Raw genomic sequence first — 18175 nt, forward strand, 5'->3', positions numbered from 1 at the left:
GTACCTTGCCTCTAACACCATGAGTTCTTATCTTACTCAGCAGCCTCCTGTGCGGCACCTTCGCAAAGGCCTTCTGGAAATCCAAGTAGATAACATCCACTGACTCTCCTTTGTCTACCTGTTCCTTACCTCCTCAAAGACTTCTAACAGATTTGTCAGGCATGATGGTCCCTTGATGAAACCATGCTGACTTTGGGCTATTTTATGCCATGCACTTCCAAGTATTCTGGAATCTCATTCCTAATAATAGATTCAAAATTCTTATCAACGACCGAGGCCAGACTAACCGGCTTGTAATTTCCCAGCAGTAGGGTGATAAATTAGCAATTTTCCAGTTGTCTGGGAGCTTCCCTGACTCCAGTGATTCCTGAAAGATCACCATCAATGCCTCCACTATCTCTTCAGCTATCCTCAAATTATGACCCAGAGTTCTGGACTCCACCATTATCCGGAACATTCTTTCTGAATCTACTCTATCTAACCCTGTTAGAATTTTATAAGCTTCTATGAGATCCCCTCTCACTCTTCTAAACTCAATGAATATAATTTTGATTGACTTCGTCTCTTCTCATATGACAGACCTGCCATCCCAGGAATCAGCCTGGTAAACCTTCACTGTACTCCCTCCATAGCAAGGACATCCTTCCTCAGATAAGGACACCAAAACTGCACACAATACTCCTGGTGTGGCCTCACCAAGGCTCTATACAATTGCAGCAAAACATCCCTATCCCTATAGTCAAATCCTCTCGCTATGAAGGCCAACATACCATTTGCCTTCTTTACTGCCTGCTCTATCTGCATGCTTGCTATCAGCACTGATACACAAGGATGTCAAGGTCTCGCTGAATATCCACCTCTCTCAATTTACACCCATTGAAATAATAATCTGCCTTCCTATTATTGCTGCCAAAGTGGATCACGTCACATTTACCCACACTATACTGCATCTGCTCTGCATAGTCCCACTCACTCAGCCTGACCAAATCACGCTGAAGCATCTCTGCATCGTCCTTACAACTCACCCACCCACCCAACCTTGTATCATCTGCAAATTTGTGAACAATTGGTGTCTTAGCGCAGATCCATGTGGTACTCTACTAGTCACTGCCTGCCAATTGGAAAAAGACCCATTCATGCCGACTCTTTGCTTCCTATCTGCTATGATGTGGAGATGCCGGCGTTGGACTGGGGTAAACACAGTAAGAAGTTTAACAACACCAGGTTAAAGTCCAACAGGTTTATTTGGTAGCAAAAGCCACACAAGCTTTCGGAGCTCCAAGCCCCTTCTTCAGGTGAGTGGGAATTCTGTTCACAAACAGAGCTTATAAAGACACAGACTCAATTTACATGAATAATCCTATCTGCTAACCAGCTTTTTATCCATCTCAAGACACTAAATGCAATCCCATGCGCTTTAACTTTACATTGTAGTCTGCCAGGTGAGACCTTGTTGAAAACCTTCTCAAAGTTTAAATAAACCGCATCCACTTGTTCTCACTGGTCAATTCTACTAATTACATCCTCAAAGAATTCCAAAAGATTTGTCAAGCATGACTTTCCCCTTTGTAAATCCATGCTGACTTTGTCTGATTATACCACTGCTTTCCAAATGCTGAGCTATGAAATCCTTAATAATGGACTCCAGCAACTTCCCCAGTACTGACGTTAGGCTCACTGGTCTATTGTTCCTTGTTTTCTCTCTATCTCCCTTTTTGAATAGTGGGCTTACATTAGCTACCCTCTAATCCGTAGGCCAGAGTCCGAAGAATTTTGGAAAATGACCACCAATGGATCTATTATTTCGAGGGCCACTTCCTTAAGTACTCTGGCTTGAAGATTATCAGTACCTGGAGATTTATCCACCTTCAATCCCATCAATTTCCCCAAAACCATTTCTCTATTAATGCTGATTCCCTTCAGCTCCTCACTAAAACTTGTTTCTCTCAAAACTTCTGGTATATTATTCATGTCTTCCTTAGTGATTTGATTTTGATTTGATTTGATTTATTATTGTCATGTGTATTAGTATGCAGTGAAAAGTATTGTTTCTTGCATGCCATAAAGACAAAGCATACCGTTCATAGAGAAGGAAAGGAGAGAGTGCAGAAAATAATGTTACAGTCATAGCAAGAATGTAGAGAAAGATCAAATTAGTGCGAGGTAGGTCCATGCAAAAGTCTGATGGGAAGAAGCTGTTCTTTAGTTAGTTGGTACGTGACCTCGGACTTTTGTATCTTTTTCCTGAAGTAAGAAGGTGTAAGAGAGTATGTCCGGGGTGTTGCCTGCTTTTCCGAGGCAATGGGAAGTGTAGACAGAATCAAAGGATGGGAAGTTGGTTTGCATGATGGATTGGGCTAAATTCATGACCTTTTGTAGTTTCTTGTGGCCTTGGGCAGAGCAGGAGCCATACCAAGCTGTGATACAACTCGAAAGAATGCTTTTTATGGTGCATCTGTAAAAGTTGGTGAGAGTCGTAGCTGACATGCCAAATTAACTCAGTCTGCTGCGAAAGTAGAGGCATTGGTGGGCTTTCTTAACTATAGTGTCAGTATGGAGGGACCAGGACAGGTTGTTGGTATCTGGAAAACATGTACCTAAAAACATGAAGCTCTCGACCATTTCAACTTAGTCCACATTGATGTAGACAGGGGCATGTTCACCATTATGCTTCCTGAAGTCGATGACTATCTCCTTCATTTTGTTGACATTGAGGGAGAGATTATTGTCGTTGCACCAGTTCACCAGATTCTCTATCTCATTCCTGTACTCTGTCTCATCATTGTTTGAGATCCGACCCACTGCGATGGTGTCGTCAGCAAACTTGAAAATTGAATTAGAGGGGAATTTGGCCACACAGTCATAGGTGTATAAGGAGTATAGTAGGGGGCTGAGGACACAGACTTGTGGGGCACCGGTGTTGAGGATGATCATGGAGAAGGTGTTGTTGCCTATCCTTACTGTTGTGGTCTGTAGGTTAGGAAGTTCAGGATCAAGTTGCAGAGGGAGGAACCGAGGCCCAGGCCACAGAGTTTGAAGATGAGTTTCGTCGGAATAATGTTGTTGAAGGCTGAGCTGTAGTTAATAAATAGGAGTCTGACATAGGCGTCCTTGTTATCTAGGTGTTCCAGGGTTGAGTGCAGAGCCAGGGAGATGGCATCTGCTGTGGACATGTTGCGGCAGTAGGCGAACTGTAGTGGATCCAGGCAATCCGGGAGGCTGGAATTGATTCGTGCCATGACTAACCTTTCGAAGCACTTCGTAATGATGGACGTCAGAGCCACCGGATGATCGTCATTAAGGCACGCTGCTTGGCTTTTCTTTGGTACCGGGATGATGGTCATCTTCTTGCAGCAGATAGGGACCTCAGATTGTTGTAAAGAGAGGGTGAAGATGTCTGCGAATACCCCCACCAGCTGATCCGCGCAGGATCTGTGTACCCCATCCGGGCCAGTTGCTTTCCGTGGATTGACCTTCAAGAAAGCTGCTCTGACATCTGCAATGCTGAACTCAGATACAGGTTCATCCGAGGCTTCCCGGGTGGAGGGGCATGCTCTCACTGACCTCTTGCTCAAAGCGGGCGTAGAACGCTTTGAGCTCACCAGGTTGGAGCCAGCGATTTTACATGCCTTCATCTTGTGGCCTGTTATGTCTTGCAGACCTTGCCATAGTCGGTGGGGGTCGGTGTGGCTAGCCTGGGACTCCAGCTTGGCCCAGTACCGTCTTTTGGCATCTATGATGGCTCCCCTTAGATCATATCTCGCCTTCTTGTATAGGTCAGGGTCGCCTGACGTGAACGCCTCAGACCTGGACTTCAGCAAGCAGTGGATATCCCTGTTCATCCATGATTTCTGGTTGGGAAACACGCGGATTTGCTTCTTTGGCGCACAGTCTTCTACACACTTACTAATGAAGTCAGTTAGTGTAGTGGCGTACTCGCTCAGGCTGGTCGCAGAGTTTTTAACGACTGACCAGTCCTGTAGGAGATCATCCGATTCCTCAGACCAACATTGCACGACTTTCTTTGATGGATTCTCCCGCTTCAGTTTCTGCTTGTAAGCCGGGAGCAGGAGCACAGCCTTGTGGTCTGATTTGCCAAAGTGTGCCATCAGGATAACGGAGGTGAACTCCCGCGGGAGGTAGTTGGGGCGGCATTTTAGTGTCAGGTATTCTAGGTCGGGGGAGCAGAAACTTGCCAGTGTAACTAAGTCTCGGCACCAGGAGGTGCTGATTAGGAGGCAGGCCTCACCTCCCCTAGCCTTGCCTGAGGCCGCTGTCCGGTCCATTCAGTGGACTGAGAAGCCCTCTGGTTGTGGGGCACAGCCCGGTGAAGCAGGAGTGAGCCACGTCTCTGTGAAACAGAGTACACAGCATTCCCTCAGTCGTCTTTGAAACGTGAGTCTGGCTTCAAGCTCGTCCAGCTTGTTTTCCAGAGATTGGACATTTGCCAGGAGTAAGCTGGGGAGGGGGGGCCTTGGGACCGCGTTGGTTCACTCTCACCTGCAGGCCTGCATGTTTCCCACACTTGTGAAGACAGAAGCAAAGTATTTAGTTCCTCAGGCATTTCTTTATACAATGTTATAAATTCTCCCGTTTCTGACTGTAAAGGGCCTACATTCGTTTTTGTCAACCTCTTTCTTTTTATATACCTATACACACACACACACACACACACACACACACATACACGTATACACACACACACACACACATACACGTACACACAGGAACACAGAGATAGACACACAAAGACACACAAGGTCTCACGCATACAAACACACACAGACAAAGGTCACACACACACACAGAGTAACAGGCAAACATCGAAAAACATGAACAGAGAGACACACAGCCCACAAGAGAAAGCCACTTTTGTAATTTCTCCCTCCTCAATCCAGAGGTACTGAGGCCATGTTGAATGTCCACTGTTGCTGTGTATGGGAGCAGCAAACAGAGTGCACATACTGCACCTGGGGCTATGTTGAAAGACAGAGCCCACATTGCGAGGCGCAGTTATCACAGATTCCCCAGGGAGAGTGCGGAGAGGCTGAGTTACATCTCTGTCACTGTTGGGAGGCTGATAAAGAAAGACAGCTGCACAGAAAGAGGACCTGAAACTACAGTTTGAAGGAGACCACAGCTTAACTCAACACTCCACTTGGTCACCACACTTGTCAGGACAGTTACCTTTCAGTTGCAAAGGCAGCTTGGGATCCCACTCCAGCCGGACATTTCTAGTACCAGTACTGAGGGAGTGCCGCACTGTCAGAGGGTCAGTACTGAGGGAGTGCCGCACTGTCAGAGGGTCAGTACTGAGGGAGTGCCGCACTGTCAGAGGGTCAGTACTGAGGGAGTGCCGCACTGTCAGAGGGTCAGTACTGAGGGAGTGCCGCACTGTCAGAGGGTCAGTACTGAGGGAGTGCTGCACTGTTAGAGGGTCTGTACTGAGGGAGTGCCGCACTGTCAGAGGGTCAGTACTGAGGGAGTGCCGCACTGTCAGAGGGTCAGTACTGAGGGAGTGCCGCACTGTCAGAGGGTCAGTACTGAGGGAGTGCCGCACTGTCAGAGGGTCAGTACTGAGGGAGTGCTGCACTGTCAGAGGGTCAGTGCTGAGGGAGTGCTGCACTGTCAGAGGGTCAGTACTGAGGGACTGCCGCACTGTCAGAGGGTCAGTACTGAGGGAGTGCTGCACTGTCAGAGGGTCAGTACTGAGGGAGCGCCGCACTGTCAGAGGGTCAGTACTGAGGGAATGCTACACTGTCAGAGAGTCAGTACTGAGGGAGTGCCGCACTGTCAGATGGTCTTGATTTGGTCTGATTTGATTTGTTATTGTCACATGTATTAGCATACAATGAAAAGTATTGTTTCCTGCATGCAATACAGACAAAGCATACTGTTCATAGAGAAGGAAAGGAGGGAGTGCAGAATGTAGTGTTACAGTCATAGCTAGGGTGCAAAGAAAGATCAACTTAATGCAAGGTAGGTCCATTCAAAAGTCTGATGGCAGCAGGGAAGAAGCTGTTCTTGAGTCAGTTGGGACGTGACTTCAGGCTTATGTATCTTTTTCCCGACGGAAGAAGGTGGAAGAGAGAATGTCCGGAGTGCGTGGGGTCCTTAATTATGCTGGCTGCTTTGCCGAGGCAGCGGAAAGTGTAGACAGAGTCAATGGATGGGAGGCTGGTTTGTGTGATGGATTGGGCTACATTCACGACCTTTTGTAGTTTCTTGCAGTCTTGGGCAGAGCAGGAACCAGACCAAGCTGTGATACAACCAGAAAGAATGCTTGCTGTGGTGCATCGATATAAGTTGGTGAGAGTCATAGCTGACAAGCCAGATTTCCTCAGTCTTCTGAGGAAGTAGAGGCGTTGGTGGGCTTTCTTAGCTATAGTGTCGGCATGGGGGGACCAGGACAGTTTGTTGGTGATCTGGACACCTAAAAACTTGAAGCTCTCGACCATTTTTTCTTCATCCCCATTGATGTAGACAGAAGCATGATCACCACTATGCTTCCTGAAGTCGATGACTATCTCCTTTGTTTTGTTGACTTGAGGCAGAGATTATTGCCATCACACTAGTTCACCAGATTCTCTATCTCAGTGCTGAGGGAGTGCTGCACTGTCAGAGGGTCAGTACCGAGGGAGTGCTGCACTGTCAGAGGGTCAGTCCTGAGGGAGTGCTGCACTGTCAGAGGGTCTGTACTGAGGGAGTGCCGGACTGTCAGAGGGTCAGTACTGAGGGAGTGCTGCACTGTCAGAGGGTCAGTAGAGAGGGAGTGCTGCACTGTCAGAGGGCCAGTACTGAGGGAGTGCTGGACTGTCAGAGAGTCTGTACTGAGGGAGTGCTGCACTGTCAGTGGGTCAGAACTGAGGGAGTGCCGCACTGTCAGAGGGTGAGTAGTGAGGGAGTGCTGCACTGTCAGAGGGTCAGTACTGAGGGAGCGCTGTACTGTCAGAGGGTCAGTACTGAGGGAGTGCTGCACTGTCAGAGGGTCAGTACCGAGGGAGTGCTGCACTGTCAGAGGGTCAGTACTGAGGGAGTGCTGCACTGTCAGAGGGTCAGTACTGGGGGAGTGCTGCACTGTCAGAAGGTCAGTACTGGGGGAGTGCAATACCTGTCCTGGGAGTGTTTCATGGGGACAGTATAGAGGGAGCTTTACTTTGTATCTAACCCCGTGCTGTACCTTTCCTGGGAGTGTTTGATGGGGTCAGTGTAGAGGGAGCTTTACTCTGTTCTAACCCCGTGCTGTTCTTTTCCTGGGAGTGTTTGATGGGGACAGTGTAGACGGAGCTTTACTCTGTATCTAACCATGTGCTGTACCTGTCCTGGGAGCGTTTGATGGGAGTCATGATGTGGAGATGCTGGTGTTGGACTGGGGTAAACACAGTAAGAAGTTTAACAACACCAGGTTAAAGTCCAACAGGTTTATTTGGTAGCAAATGTCATTAGCTTTCGGAGCGCTGCTCCTTCGTCAATCGCTCGACAATCACCGGACAAGACTGTTCTCTTCCTGTGGGGAAGCACTTCAGCAGTCATGAGCATTCAGCCTCTGATCTTCGGGTAAGCGTTCTCCAAGGCGGCACACGACACGACACACGACAGCGCAGAGTCGCTGAGCAGAAACTGATAGCCAAGTTCCGCACACATGAGGACGGCCTAAACTGGGATCTTGGGTTTATGTCACACTATCTGTAACCCCCACAGCTTGCCTCCTGGACTTGCAGAATCTCACTGGCTGTCCTGTCTGGAGACAATACACATCTCTTTAACCTGTGCTTAATGCTCCCTCCACTCACATTGTCTGTATCTTTAAGACCTGGTTGGTTGTAGAGATTCGCATTCTAATCAGTATTCTGTCACTTGATTTTGTGTCTCTGTGCCCTGATTGAGAGCAGATTTCCACTCCATCTGACGAAGGAGCAGCACTCCGAAAGCTAATGGCATTTGCTACCAAATAAACCTGTTGGACTTTAACCTGGTGTTGTTAAAACTCTTACTGTGTTTGATGGGGACAGTATAGAGGGAGCTTTACTCTGTATCTAACCCCCGTGCTGTACCTGTCCTGGGAGTGTTTGATGGGGGCAGTGTGGAGGGAGCTTTACTCTGTATCTAACCCCATGCTGTACCTGTCCTGGGAGTGTTTGATGGGGACAGTGTAGAGGGAGCTTTACTCTGTATCGAACCCCGTGCTGTACCTGTCCTGGGAGTGTTTGATGGGGGCAGTGTGGAGGGAGCTTTACTCTGTATCTAACCCCGTGCTGTACCTGTCCTGGGAGTGTTTGATGGGGACAGTGTAGAGGGAGCTTGACTCTGTATCTAACCCCGTGTTGTATCTGTCCTGGGAGTGTTTGATGGGGACAGTGTAGAGGGAGCTTGACTCTGTATCTAACCCCGTGCTGTACCTGTCCTGGGAGTGTTTTATGGGGACAGTGTAGAGGGAGCTTTACTCTGTATCTAACCCCGTGTTGTACCTGTCCTGGGAATGTTTGATGGGGACAGTGTAGATGGAGCTTGACTCTGTATCTAACCCCGTGCTGTACCTGTCCTGGGAGTGTTTGCTGGGGACTGTGTAGAGGGAGCTTTACTCTGTATCTAACGCCGTGCTGTACCTGTCCTGGGAGTGTTTGATGGGGGACAGTGTACAGGGAGCTTTACTCTGTATCTAACCCCGTGCTGTACCTGTCCTGGGAGTGTTTGATGGGGACAGTGCAGAGGGAGCTTTACTCTGTATCTAACCCCGTGCTGTACCTATCCTGGGAGTGTTTGCTGGGGACAGTGTAGAGGGAGCTTTACTCTGTATCTAACCCCGTGCTGTACCTGTCCTGGGAGTGTTTGATGGGGGACAGTGTAGAGGGAGCTTTACTCTGTATCTAACCCCGTGCTGTACCTGTCCTGGGAGTGTTTGATGGGGACAGTGCAGAGGGAGCTTTACTCTGTATCTAACCCCGTGCTGTACCTGTCCTGGGAGTGTTTGCTGGGGACTGTGTAGAGGGAGCTTTACTCTGTATCTAACCCCGTGCTGTACCTGTCCTGGGAGTGTTTGATGGGGGACAGTGTACAGGGAGCTTTACTCTGTATCTAACCCCGTGCTGTACCTGTCCTGGGAGTGTTTGATGGGGACAGTGCAGAGGGAGCTTTACTCTGTATCTAACCCCGTGCTGTACCTGTCCTGGGAGTGTTTGATGGGGACAGTGTAGAGGGAGCTTTACTCTGTATCTAACCCCGTGCTGTACCTGTCCTGGGAGTGTTTGATGGGGACAGTGCAGAGGGAGCTTTACTCTGTATCTAACCCCGTGCTGTACCTGTCCTGGGAGTGTTTGATGGGGGACAGTGTAGAGGGAGCTTTACTCTGTATCTAACCCCGTGCTGTACCTGTCCTGGGAGTGTTTGATGGGGACAGTGCAGAGGGAGCTTTACTCTGTATCTAACCCCGTGCTGTACCTGTCCTGGGAGTGTTTGCTGCGGTGTGGATGTCCAGTCCTGGTGCTGATTGCTGCATCTGGTATTCACAGTGGGCACCCTGAAGATCATGAATCCCACCGTGCGGGCAGAGGTTGGGTACCCCTTCCAGCTGGAGTGTGACCTCAGCCCCAAGGATGGCGTGACTTGGCAGATGAGGCGCTACAACAATTCAGATTGGCAATCACTGAGCTTTGGGGACACCGTGTACAGCTGGACGAAGGTGGGTGAGGAGAACATGGGAATTTATCGCTGTCGAATCGAGGCCACCAACAATACCTCCTGCGATATTGGACTCCGGCTGTACAGTGAGTAGCTCGATGCTCGGTTTGAGGCTGTGAGTTGAGTGTTGGAGAGTGGGTGGATGGTATCCTGGGTGAGACAGGGGAAGCCAAAGGAACCGGACACCTTTGTGTCATTCTTTCATGGGGGATGTGGGCATTGCTGGCTGAGCCCAGCCAGTTTTCTATGATTTCTATGATGATTTCTAGTTTATTGTCCAGCCCAAATTGTCCCTTGAGAAGGTGGTGGTGAGCTGCCTTTGTGGACTGCTGCAGTTCCTGTGCTGTAGGTACACCCACAGTGCTGTTAGGGAGGGAGCTCCAGGATTTTGACCCAGCGACAGTGAAGGAGCGGCTGATATATTTCCCAATCAGGATGGTGAGTGACTTGGAGGTGATGGTGTTCCCATGTATCTGCTGCCCTTGTCCTTCTAGATGGAAGTGGTCGTGTGTTTGGAAGGTGCTGTTGATGGTTGTGACAATGTAATAAGAGCAGGCCTGAAAATCAGGTCATTGATGGAGCTGCCTTCATTCTGCCAAGCTTGGCTTTGGAGGAGGAGGTGGCCGTTGGGTACTGGATGGGGGTTGGGTGCTGAGTGGTTGCTGGGTGCGGTCTGGTGAGGGTTGGGTGCTGGATGGGTGTGGGTGTTGGGTGGGTTGGATGGGTCCTGCATGAGGGTAGGGTGCTGGGTGGGGGTTGCATGCTGGTTGGGGGTTTTGGTGCTGGGTGGGGGTTGGGTGCTGGGTGGGGTTTGGGTGGGGATTGGGTGCTGCTTGGGAGTTGGGTGGGGGATGGGTGCTGGGTGGGAGTTTGGTGCCGGGTGGGTGCTGTGTGAGGGTTGGGTGCTGGCTGGGGGTTGGGTGGGGGTTGGATGCTGGGTGGGGGTTGGATGCTGGGTGGGTGTTGGGTGCTGAGTGGGCATTGGGTGCAGGTTGGGGGTTGGGTGCAGGGTGGAAGTTTGGTGCTGGGTGGGGGTTAGGTGTGTGCTGGATGGGGGTTGGGAGGGTGCTAGGTGGGCGTTGGGTGCTGGGTGGCGGTTGGGTGGGTGCTGGGTGGGTGCTGGGTGGGGGTTGAGTGGGGGTTGGGTACTGGGTGGGGGTTGGGTGCTGGGTGGATGCTGGTTGGGGGTTGGGTGCTGGGTGGAGATTGGGTGCCGGGTGGGGATTGGGTGCTGGGTGGATGCTGGGTGAGAGTTGGGTACTGGGTGGGGATTGGGTGCTGGGTGGGCATTGGGTGGGGTTGGGTGCTGGATAGGGGTTGGGTGCTGGGTGGGGATTGGGTGCTGGGTGGCATTTGGGTGCTGGGTGGGGTTGGGTGCTGGGTGGGGTTTGGGTGCTGGGTGGGGTTTGGGTGCTTGGTGGGGGTTGGGTGGGTGCTGAGTGGGGGTTGTGTGCTGGGTGGGGATTGGGTGGGAGTTGGGTGCTGGGTGGATGCTGGGTGGGGGTTGGGTGCTGGGTGGGGGTTGGGTGGGGATTCGGTGGGGGTTGGGTGGGGATTGGGCGGGGATTGGGTGGGGGTCGGGTGCTGGGTGGGGATTGGGTGAGGGTTGGGTGCTGGGTGGATGCTGGGTGGGGGTTGGGTGCTGGGTGGGGGTTGGGTGGGGATTCGGTGGGGGTTGGGTGGGGATTGGGCGGGGATTGGGTGGGGGTCGGGTGCTGGGTGGGGATTGGGTGAGGGTTGGGTGCTGGGTGGGGTTGGGTGCTGCATGGGGGCAACCTCTCCCCCCACCCAACTGACAGGACATGCCCTTGTCTACACCAATGGTGGTGAAGTGGAAATGGTCGAGAGCTTCAGGTTTGTAGGTGTCCAAATCACCAACAACCTGTGCTGGTCCCTCCACGCTGACGCTGCAGTTAAGAAAGCCCCACCAACGCCTCTCCTTTCTCAGGAAGCTAAAGAAATTCGGAATGTCCACTACAACTCTCACCAATTTTTCCAAATGCACCATAGAAAGCATCCTTTCCGGTTGTATCACAGCCTTGGTCTGGCTCTTGCTCTGACCAAGATCGCAAGAAACTCCAAAGGGTCATGAATGAATGCCAGTCCATCACTCAAACCAGCCTCCCATCCATTGGCTCCATCTGCACTTCCCACTACCTCGAAAATGCAGCCGGCATAATCAAGGACCCCACGCACCCCAGACATTCTCTCTTCCACCTTCTTCTGTCGAGAAAAAGATACAAAAGTTTGAGGTCATGTACCAACTGACTTGAGAACAGCTTCTTCCCTGCTGCCGTCAGACTTTTGAATGAACTTACCCTGCATTAAGTTGATCTTTCTCTATGACTGTAACACTACCTTCTGCACTCTCTCGTTTCCTTTGTTTGTTTTGTCTGTATAGCGCGCAAGAAATAATACTTTTCACTGTATGTTAGTACATGTGACAATAATACATCAAATCAAATCAAAAGTAAAGGGTAATTTACTATGGCCAATCCAGTTAATTTGCACATCATTGGACTTAATCTTCTCACATACTGTTATACTTACCCGGCATAGTACAAAATAACCGTGCAGCTCAAGAAAGTAAATTGAATCTTTTAGCTAAGATATTTTAAGATACTCAAGCTGGACTTGCATGATGTGGCCGAGTATTTTTGTCTCCTCTTTCCCCTTCCTGTCATGCAACATAAGACGACTTAGAATCAGAGAAACCCGACAATGCAGAAGGAGGCCAGTCGGCCCATCGAGTCTGTACCTACAACAATCCCACTCTGGGCTCTACTTCCACAATCCCACACATTTACCCCCCTAATCCCTCTAACCTGAACAGCCCAGGACACTATGGACAATTTAGCATGGCCAATCAACCTAACCAGCACATCTTTGGACTGTGGGAGGAAACCAGAGCACCCGGAGGAAACCCACACAGACACGGGGAGAATATGCAGACTCCACACAGACGGTGACCCAAGTCAGGAAACGAACCCATGTCCCTGGAACTATTAGGCAGCAGTTCTAACCACTGTGCCACCCTTAATATCTTCTGAACTTGGTTAAATTGGTCCTTGAACAGTTTTGGTCCCCTTATCTAGGGAAAGACATACTGGCATTGGAGGCAGTCGAGAGAAGGTTCCACAAGGTTGACCCTGGGTATGGAGGGATTTTCTTATGAGGAGAGGTTGAGTAGGTTGGGCCTGTATTCACTGGAGTTTAGAAGAATGAGAGGTGACCTTATTGAGACATTTAGGATTATTGGGGACTTGATAGGGTCGATGCTGGGAGGTGTTTCCCCTTGTGGGAGAGTCTAGGACCAGAGGGCACAATCTCAGAGTAAGGGGTCGCCCATTTAAGACAGAGACGAGGAGGAATTTCTTCTCCCGGAGGGTAGTGAATCTGTGGAATTCTTTACCGCAGAGGGCTGTAGAGGCTGGGTCATTAAGTATGTTCAAGGCTGAGGTGGACAGATTTTTAATCAGTCAGGGAATCAAGGGGATAAGGCGTGAAAGTGGAGTTGAGGATTATCAGATCCAATCAGTTGTGATCTCATTGAATGGCAGAGCAGACCCGATGGGCTGAATGGCCTACTGCTGCTCCTGCAGCTGATGGTGTTTCTCTGGGTAATATAACACTTGAGAGGACAGGCAGTATTCTGATCAATCTATGCTGCGCCAAAATCCAGATATCTTTCCCAAGGATGTCTGACATAGAGTCATTGAGGTTTACAGCATGGAACAGGCTCTTTGGCCTAACTTGTCCATGCCACCTTTTTTTTAACTACTAAGCTAGTCCCAATTTCGCATTTGGCTCATATCCTTTATATCCCTCTTACCCATGTTTTGACCTGAACAGGCGCCAGACTGTGGCGACTAGGGGAATTTCACAATAACTTCATTGGAATGTTAATGTAAGCCTTACTTGTGACTAATAAATAAACTTTTTAACTTTACTGTTTAACTGTCTAGATGCTTTTTAAAAGACAAAATTGTACCTGCCTCTACTATTACCTCTGGCAGCTTGTTCCAGACACTCACCACCCTCTGTGTGAAAAAATTGCCCTTCTGGACCTTTTTGTACCTCTCTCCTCTCACCTTAAACCTATGACCTCTAGTTCTGGTCTCCCCTACCTTTGGGAAAAGATGTTGACATCTGCTCACATAACTATCCAGCAAAGATGAAGGGCAGAATCCCTTCAGTCCAAATTGATTATTGCTTCTACCTGAACATGCATTTTTAATTATCTCAATATCTTCCCGCCTCCCCATGTCTCTGAGGACGTTGACTGTTTCTGGCTATTTTATCATCATTTACTGTGATAGAAATGGGATTGAGGTATGAGGTTGTATTTGCAGCCTGTACACAGTTCATGACTGCTGTTTTGCATCAAAACCAGCGATTCACCCTGATCACACTCTGTCCTTCCCAATTCTCCCCGCTCCAGGGTCACCAGAAAAGTTCTTCAACATCCGGGAATCTGTGAAGAACATTATCCTGATGGTGGAAGGCATTCTCCTGCTCAGCCTGGTTGTGATCCCAGGGAGCATTCTGCTCCGAGAGGTGAGTGCCGCACTGCACACACACACACTTCCAGAGTGACAGCCAGAGCGCCTGTGAAAGAGTAACACACAGTGAGATGTTTGTAACCTTCCCCGTGCAGCTCCATGGTTCAGTTGCTGAACCATAGGCAGACACACAGACTTTACTCTGTATCTAACCCCGTGCTGTACCTGTCCTGGGAGTGTTTGATGGGGACAGTGTAGAGGGAGCTTTACTCTGTATCTAAACTCATGCTGTACCTGGCCTGGGAGTGTTTGATGGGGACAGTGTAGAGGGAGCTTTACTCTGTATCTAACCCCGTGCTGTACCTGTCTTGGGAGTGTTTGATGGGGGCAGTGTACAGGGAGCTTTACTCTGTATCTAACCCTGCACTGTACCTGTTCTAGGAGTGTTTGATTGGGACAATGTAGAGGGAACTTTACTCTGTATCTAACCCCGTGCTGTACCTGTCCTGGGAGTGTTTGATGGGACAGTGTAGAGGGAGATTTACTCTGTATCTAACCCCTTGCTGTACCTGTCTTGGGAGTGTTTGATGGGGACAGTGTAGAGGGTGCTTTACTCTGTATCTAACCCCGTGCTGTACCTGTCCTGGGAGTGTTTGATGGGGACAGTGTAGAGGGAACTTTACTCTGTATCTAACCCCGTGCTGTACCTGTCCTGGGAGTGTTTGATGGGACAGTGTAGAGGGAGATTTACTCTGCATCTAACCCCATTATGTACCTGTCCTGGGAGTGTTTGATTGGGACAATGTAGAGAGAACTTTACTCTGTATCTAACCCCGTGCTGTACCTGTCCTGGGAGTGTTTGATGGGACAGTGTAGAGGGAGATTTACTCTGTATCTAACCCCATGCTGTACCTGTCCTGGGAGTGTTTGATTGGGACAATGTAGAGGGAACTTTACTCTGTATCTAACCCCGTGCTGTACCTGTCCGGGCAGTGTTTGATGGGACAGTGAACGTGTACATATTTTGCCGTGTTTTGGAATTCAATTGGAAATCCTTTCTGGTAGAATAATCTTTGCATTAGTTGATTGAAAGGGAGTGCAGTAACATTGCCAACCCAGTGTGCATTCGGCCTGTCGATCTCTCCTCGTGAGTGCATGTGCTCAGTGATGGCAACATTTGTGAATTGGTCTTCCAACAGAAGTCGCAGAAAAGCTTGCAGGAGAGGATTCAGCGCTACAAGGAAGAGAATGCCAATCTGTATGAGGTACGAATTCTGCCCGTCAGACAGACCTCTGTCTATATCCCTGTCTCCCACATGATCTGACCAGACAGACGCATGTCTATCTCACCGTCTCCCACACAATGTGACCAGACAGACGTATGCCTACCTCCGCGTCTCAGGCACGATGTGTCTAGTCAGACGTCTATCTCACCATCTCCCGCACGATGTGTCCAGACAGATTTCTGTCTATCCCTTCGTCTCCTACTCTGTGAGACCAGCCAATCTGTTTCTTCCCCACCCCCAAAAATATAGCCCATTCACAAATTTGCTGAAGTTAAATTGGAGAATATCTCATTTGGAACTCGGACAGAGATTAACTTTTCTCCCAGGCAGCATATTTGACACTGAGGTGCCCCAATCCAGTTGTAATATCTTTGATTGGGCTCGCTGCCAACCCATCTCCCTTGCTGTGGGCACTGCCACCTTACAGATGAGACTTCATAGAATCCCTACAGTACAGAAAGAGGCCATTCAGCCCATTGAGTCTGCACCGAAAACAATCCCACCCAGGCCCGATTCCCGTAACCCCACATTTTTACCCTGCTAATCCCCCTGGCACTAAGGGTGAATTTATCATGGCTAATCTGCCGAAACTGCACATCTTTGGTGTGCTGGAGGAAACCGGAGCACTCGGTGGAAACCCACGCAGACATGGGGAGAACGTGCAAACTGCACACAGTCACCCAAGGCAGGAATCGAACCAGGGTCCCTGGTGCTGTGAAGGAGCAGTGCTAACTGCTGTATCGCCCCCTAATGTTTATTTATTAGCATCACAAGTCAGCTTAAATTCACACGACAATGAAGTTACTGTGAAAGTCCCCAAGTCGCCACACTCCAGCACCTGTTCGGGTACACTGAGGGTGAATTTAGCACGGCTAATGCACCTAATCAGCACATCTTTCAGACTGTGGGAGGAAACCGGAGCACCCGGAGGAAACCCACACAGATACGGGGAGAATGTGCAAACTCTGCATAGACAGTGACCCAAGCCAGGAATTGAACCGGGTTCCCTGGCGTTGTGGGGCAGCAATGCTTATCACTGTGCCACCATGCTGCCCACTGCCACCTGATGCCCCTGAATGCCCCCCAACCTCCCCTCGACTACCCACTTGGGTGGATGGTGAAGATCCAACACCATGATTAGAAGAGGAGCAAGGGAGATTTTTCCCAGTGTCCCAAGGCCAAACAACTCACATCCCTAACATCAATCTGTTCGCAATATCAACACTGATCATGGTATCTTGCTGTGCACATTTTGACCCTTGCTTTTTCCAACTTAACAACAATGGCTACAGTTCACATGTCGCTCACTGACTGGGCAGTGATGTCGTTCATCCTGCTGGACCTATGGAAATATCTCTTTCTCTATGTCCCTCTTTCTCTCTCTCCCTTTCGCCTTACTCCAATCCTTATCTCTCTCTCTGCTGTCACTTTCTGTCTCACTCTCTCCATCCTCCATTATCTGGCTTGCCATCTATCCCTCTTTCTCTCTTGGTCTCTCTCTGTATCTCTTTCTGTTCTCGCTTTTTCTCTGTCCCTCTTTTTGTCGCTCCCTGTCTCACTCTGTCTGTCTCACTCTATCTTGCTTTCTTTGTCTCTCTCTCTGTCCTTCCCTATCTGTCTGTCTCTCTCTATCCCCCTCTCTCTGTCCCTCACTCTCTCCATTCCTCTCTATTTCCTCTCTCTGCCATTCATTCTCTCTTAATCATCCCTTGCATTCCTCTCCCTCTGATACTCTCCCATAATCTTTCTGTCTGTCGCTCCCTCCTTCACTCTGTCTCTTTCTCTATATCCCCCCTCTCTGTGGTTTTCTCCCTCTATCTCTCTTCCATTCTATCACTCTCTATTTCTCTCTCTATCCCCCTCTCTCTGTCACTCTCTGTCTCTATCACTCTCTTTTTCTCTCTCTATCCCCCTCTCTCTTTAACTCTCTGTCTCTCTCTCCCTATCCCCACTCTCTCTATATCCCTCTCTCTGTCACTCGTTCTCCTTCACTCTGTCTCTCTCTATCCCTCTTTCTCTCCATCATGATGCCTTTCTCCAGCCTTGCTCACACTCTCGATCTTTTCTGCAGGGTCTGAACCAGGCAGATCAGTCGACCTATGAGGACATCACACGGGGTCAGCAGTGCATGTACCAGGACGTGGCCAACTACCGGCTGAGTGACTACCAGCTGGAGCAGCCGTGAGCCCCGGGGGGGGGGCGGGGAAAGGGCACCCAACGACACTACCCACCTACACCAGCAGGTGGCTCTGTCACAGTGTCAACCCAGACTCCACACAGCAGGGGGAGAGGAGAGGAGGGGAGGGGAGGGGAGGGAAGGAGGGGAGGGGAGGGGAGGGAGGGAGGGGAGGGAGGGGGGAGATATTGGGGGGGAATGGAGAGGGGAGATGGGAGAGGGGGGGGGGAGGGTGCATGGGAGGGAGGGAGAGGGGAGGGAAGGATAGGGAGGGAGGGGAGAGAGGAGACAGAGAGAGGGAGAGGAGAGAGAGGGAGGGAGAGTGGGGGAGGGAGAGTGGGGGAGGGAGAGTGGGGGAGGGAGAGTGGGGGAGGGAGAGTGGGGGAGGGAGAGTGGGGGGGAGGGGGAGGGAGAGTGGGGGGGAGGGGGAGGGAGAGTGGGGGGGAGGGGGAGGGGGAGGGAGAGTGGGGGGGAGGGGGAGGGGGAGGGAGAGTGGGGGGGAGGGGGAGGGGGAGGGGGAGGGGAGAAAGAGG

At 50.2% G+C, this 18175-nt stretch overlaps 1 protein-coding gene across 1 annotated transcript in view; it reads left to right on the plus strand.

Moving 5' to 3' along the window:
• Window positions 1-17743, plus strand: part of cd79a (CD79a molecule, immunoglobulin-associated alpha) — a 28794-nt gene extending 11051 nt beyond the window's left edge. Inside the window, exons 2-5 of the mRNA XM_078207083.1 lie at window positions 9510-9764; window positions 14120-14235; window positions 15380-15445; window positions 17538-17743. Coding sequence (XP_078063209.1) covers window positions 9510-9764; window positions 14120-14235; window positions 15380-15445; window positions 17538-17651 — 551 coding nt within the window. The 3' untranslated portion in view covers window positions 17652-17743. The remainder of the gene's footprint in view (window positions 1-9509; window positions 9765-14119; window positions 14236-15379; window positions 15446-17537) is intronic.
• The last annotated feature ends 432 nt before the right edge of the window (window positions 17744-18175 follow it).

Source organism: Mustelus asterias, unplaced genomic scaffold (assembly GCF_964213995.1).
Source record: "Mustelus asterias unplaced genomic scaffold, sMusAst1.hap1.1 HAP1_SCAFFOLD_2041, whole genome shotgun sequence".
NCBI lineage: Eukaryota > Metazoa > Chordata > Chondrichthyes > Carcharhiniformes > Triakidae > Mustelus > Mustelus asterias.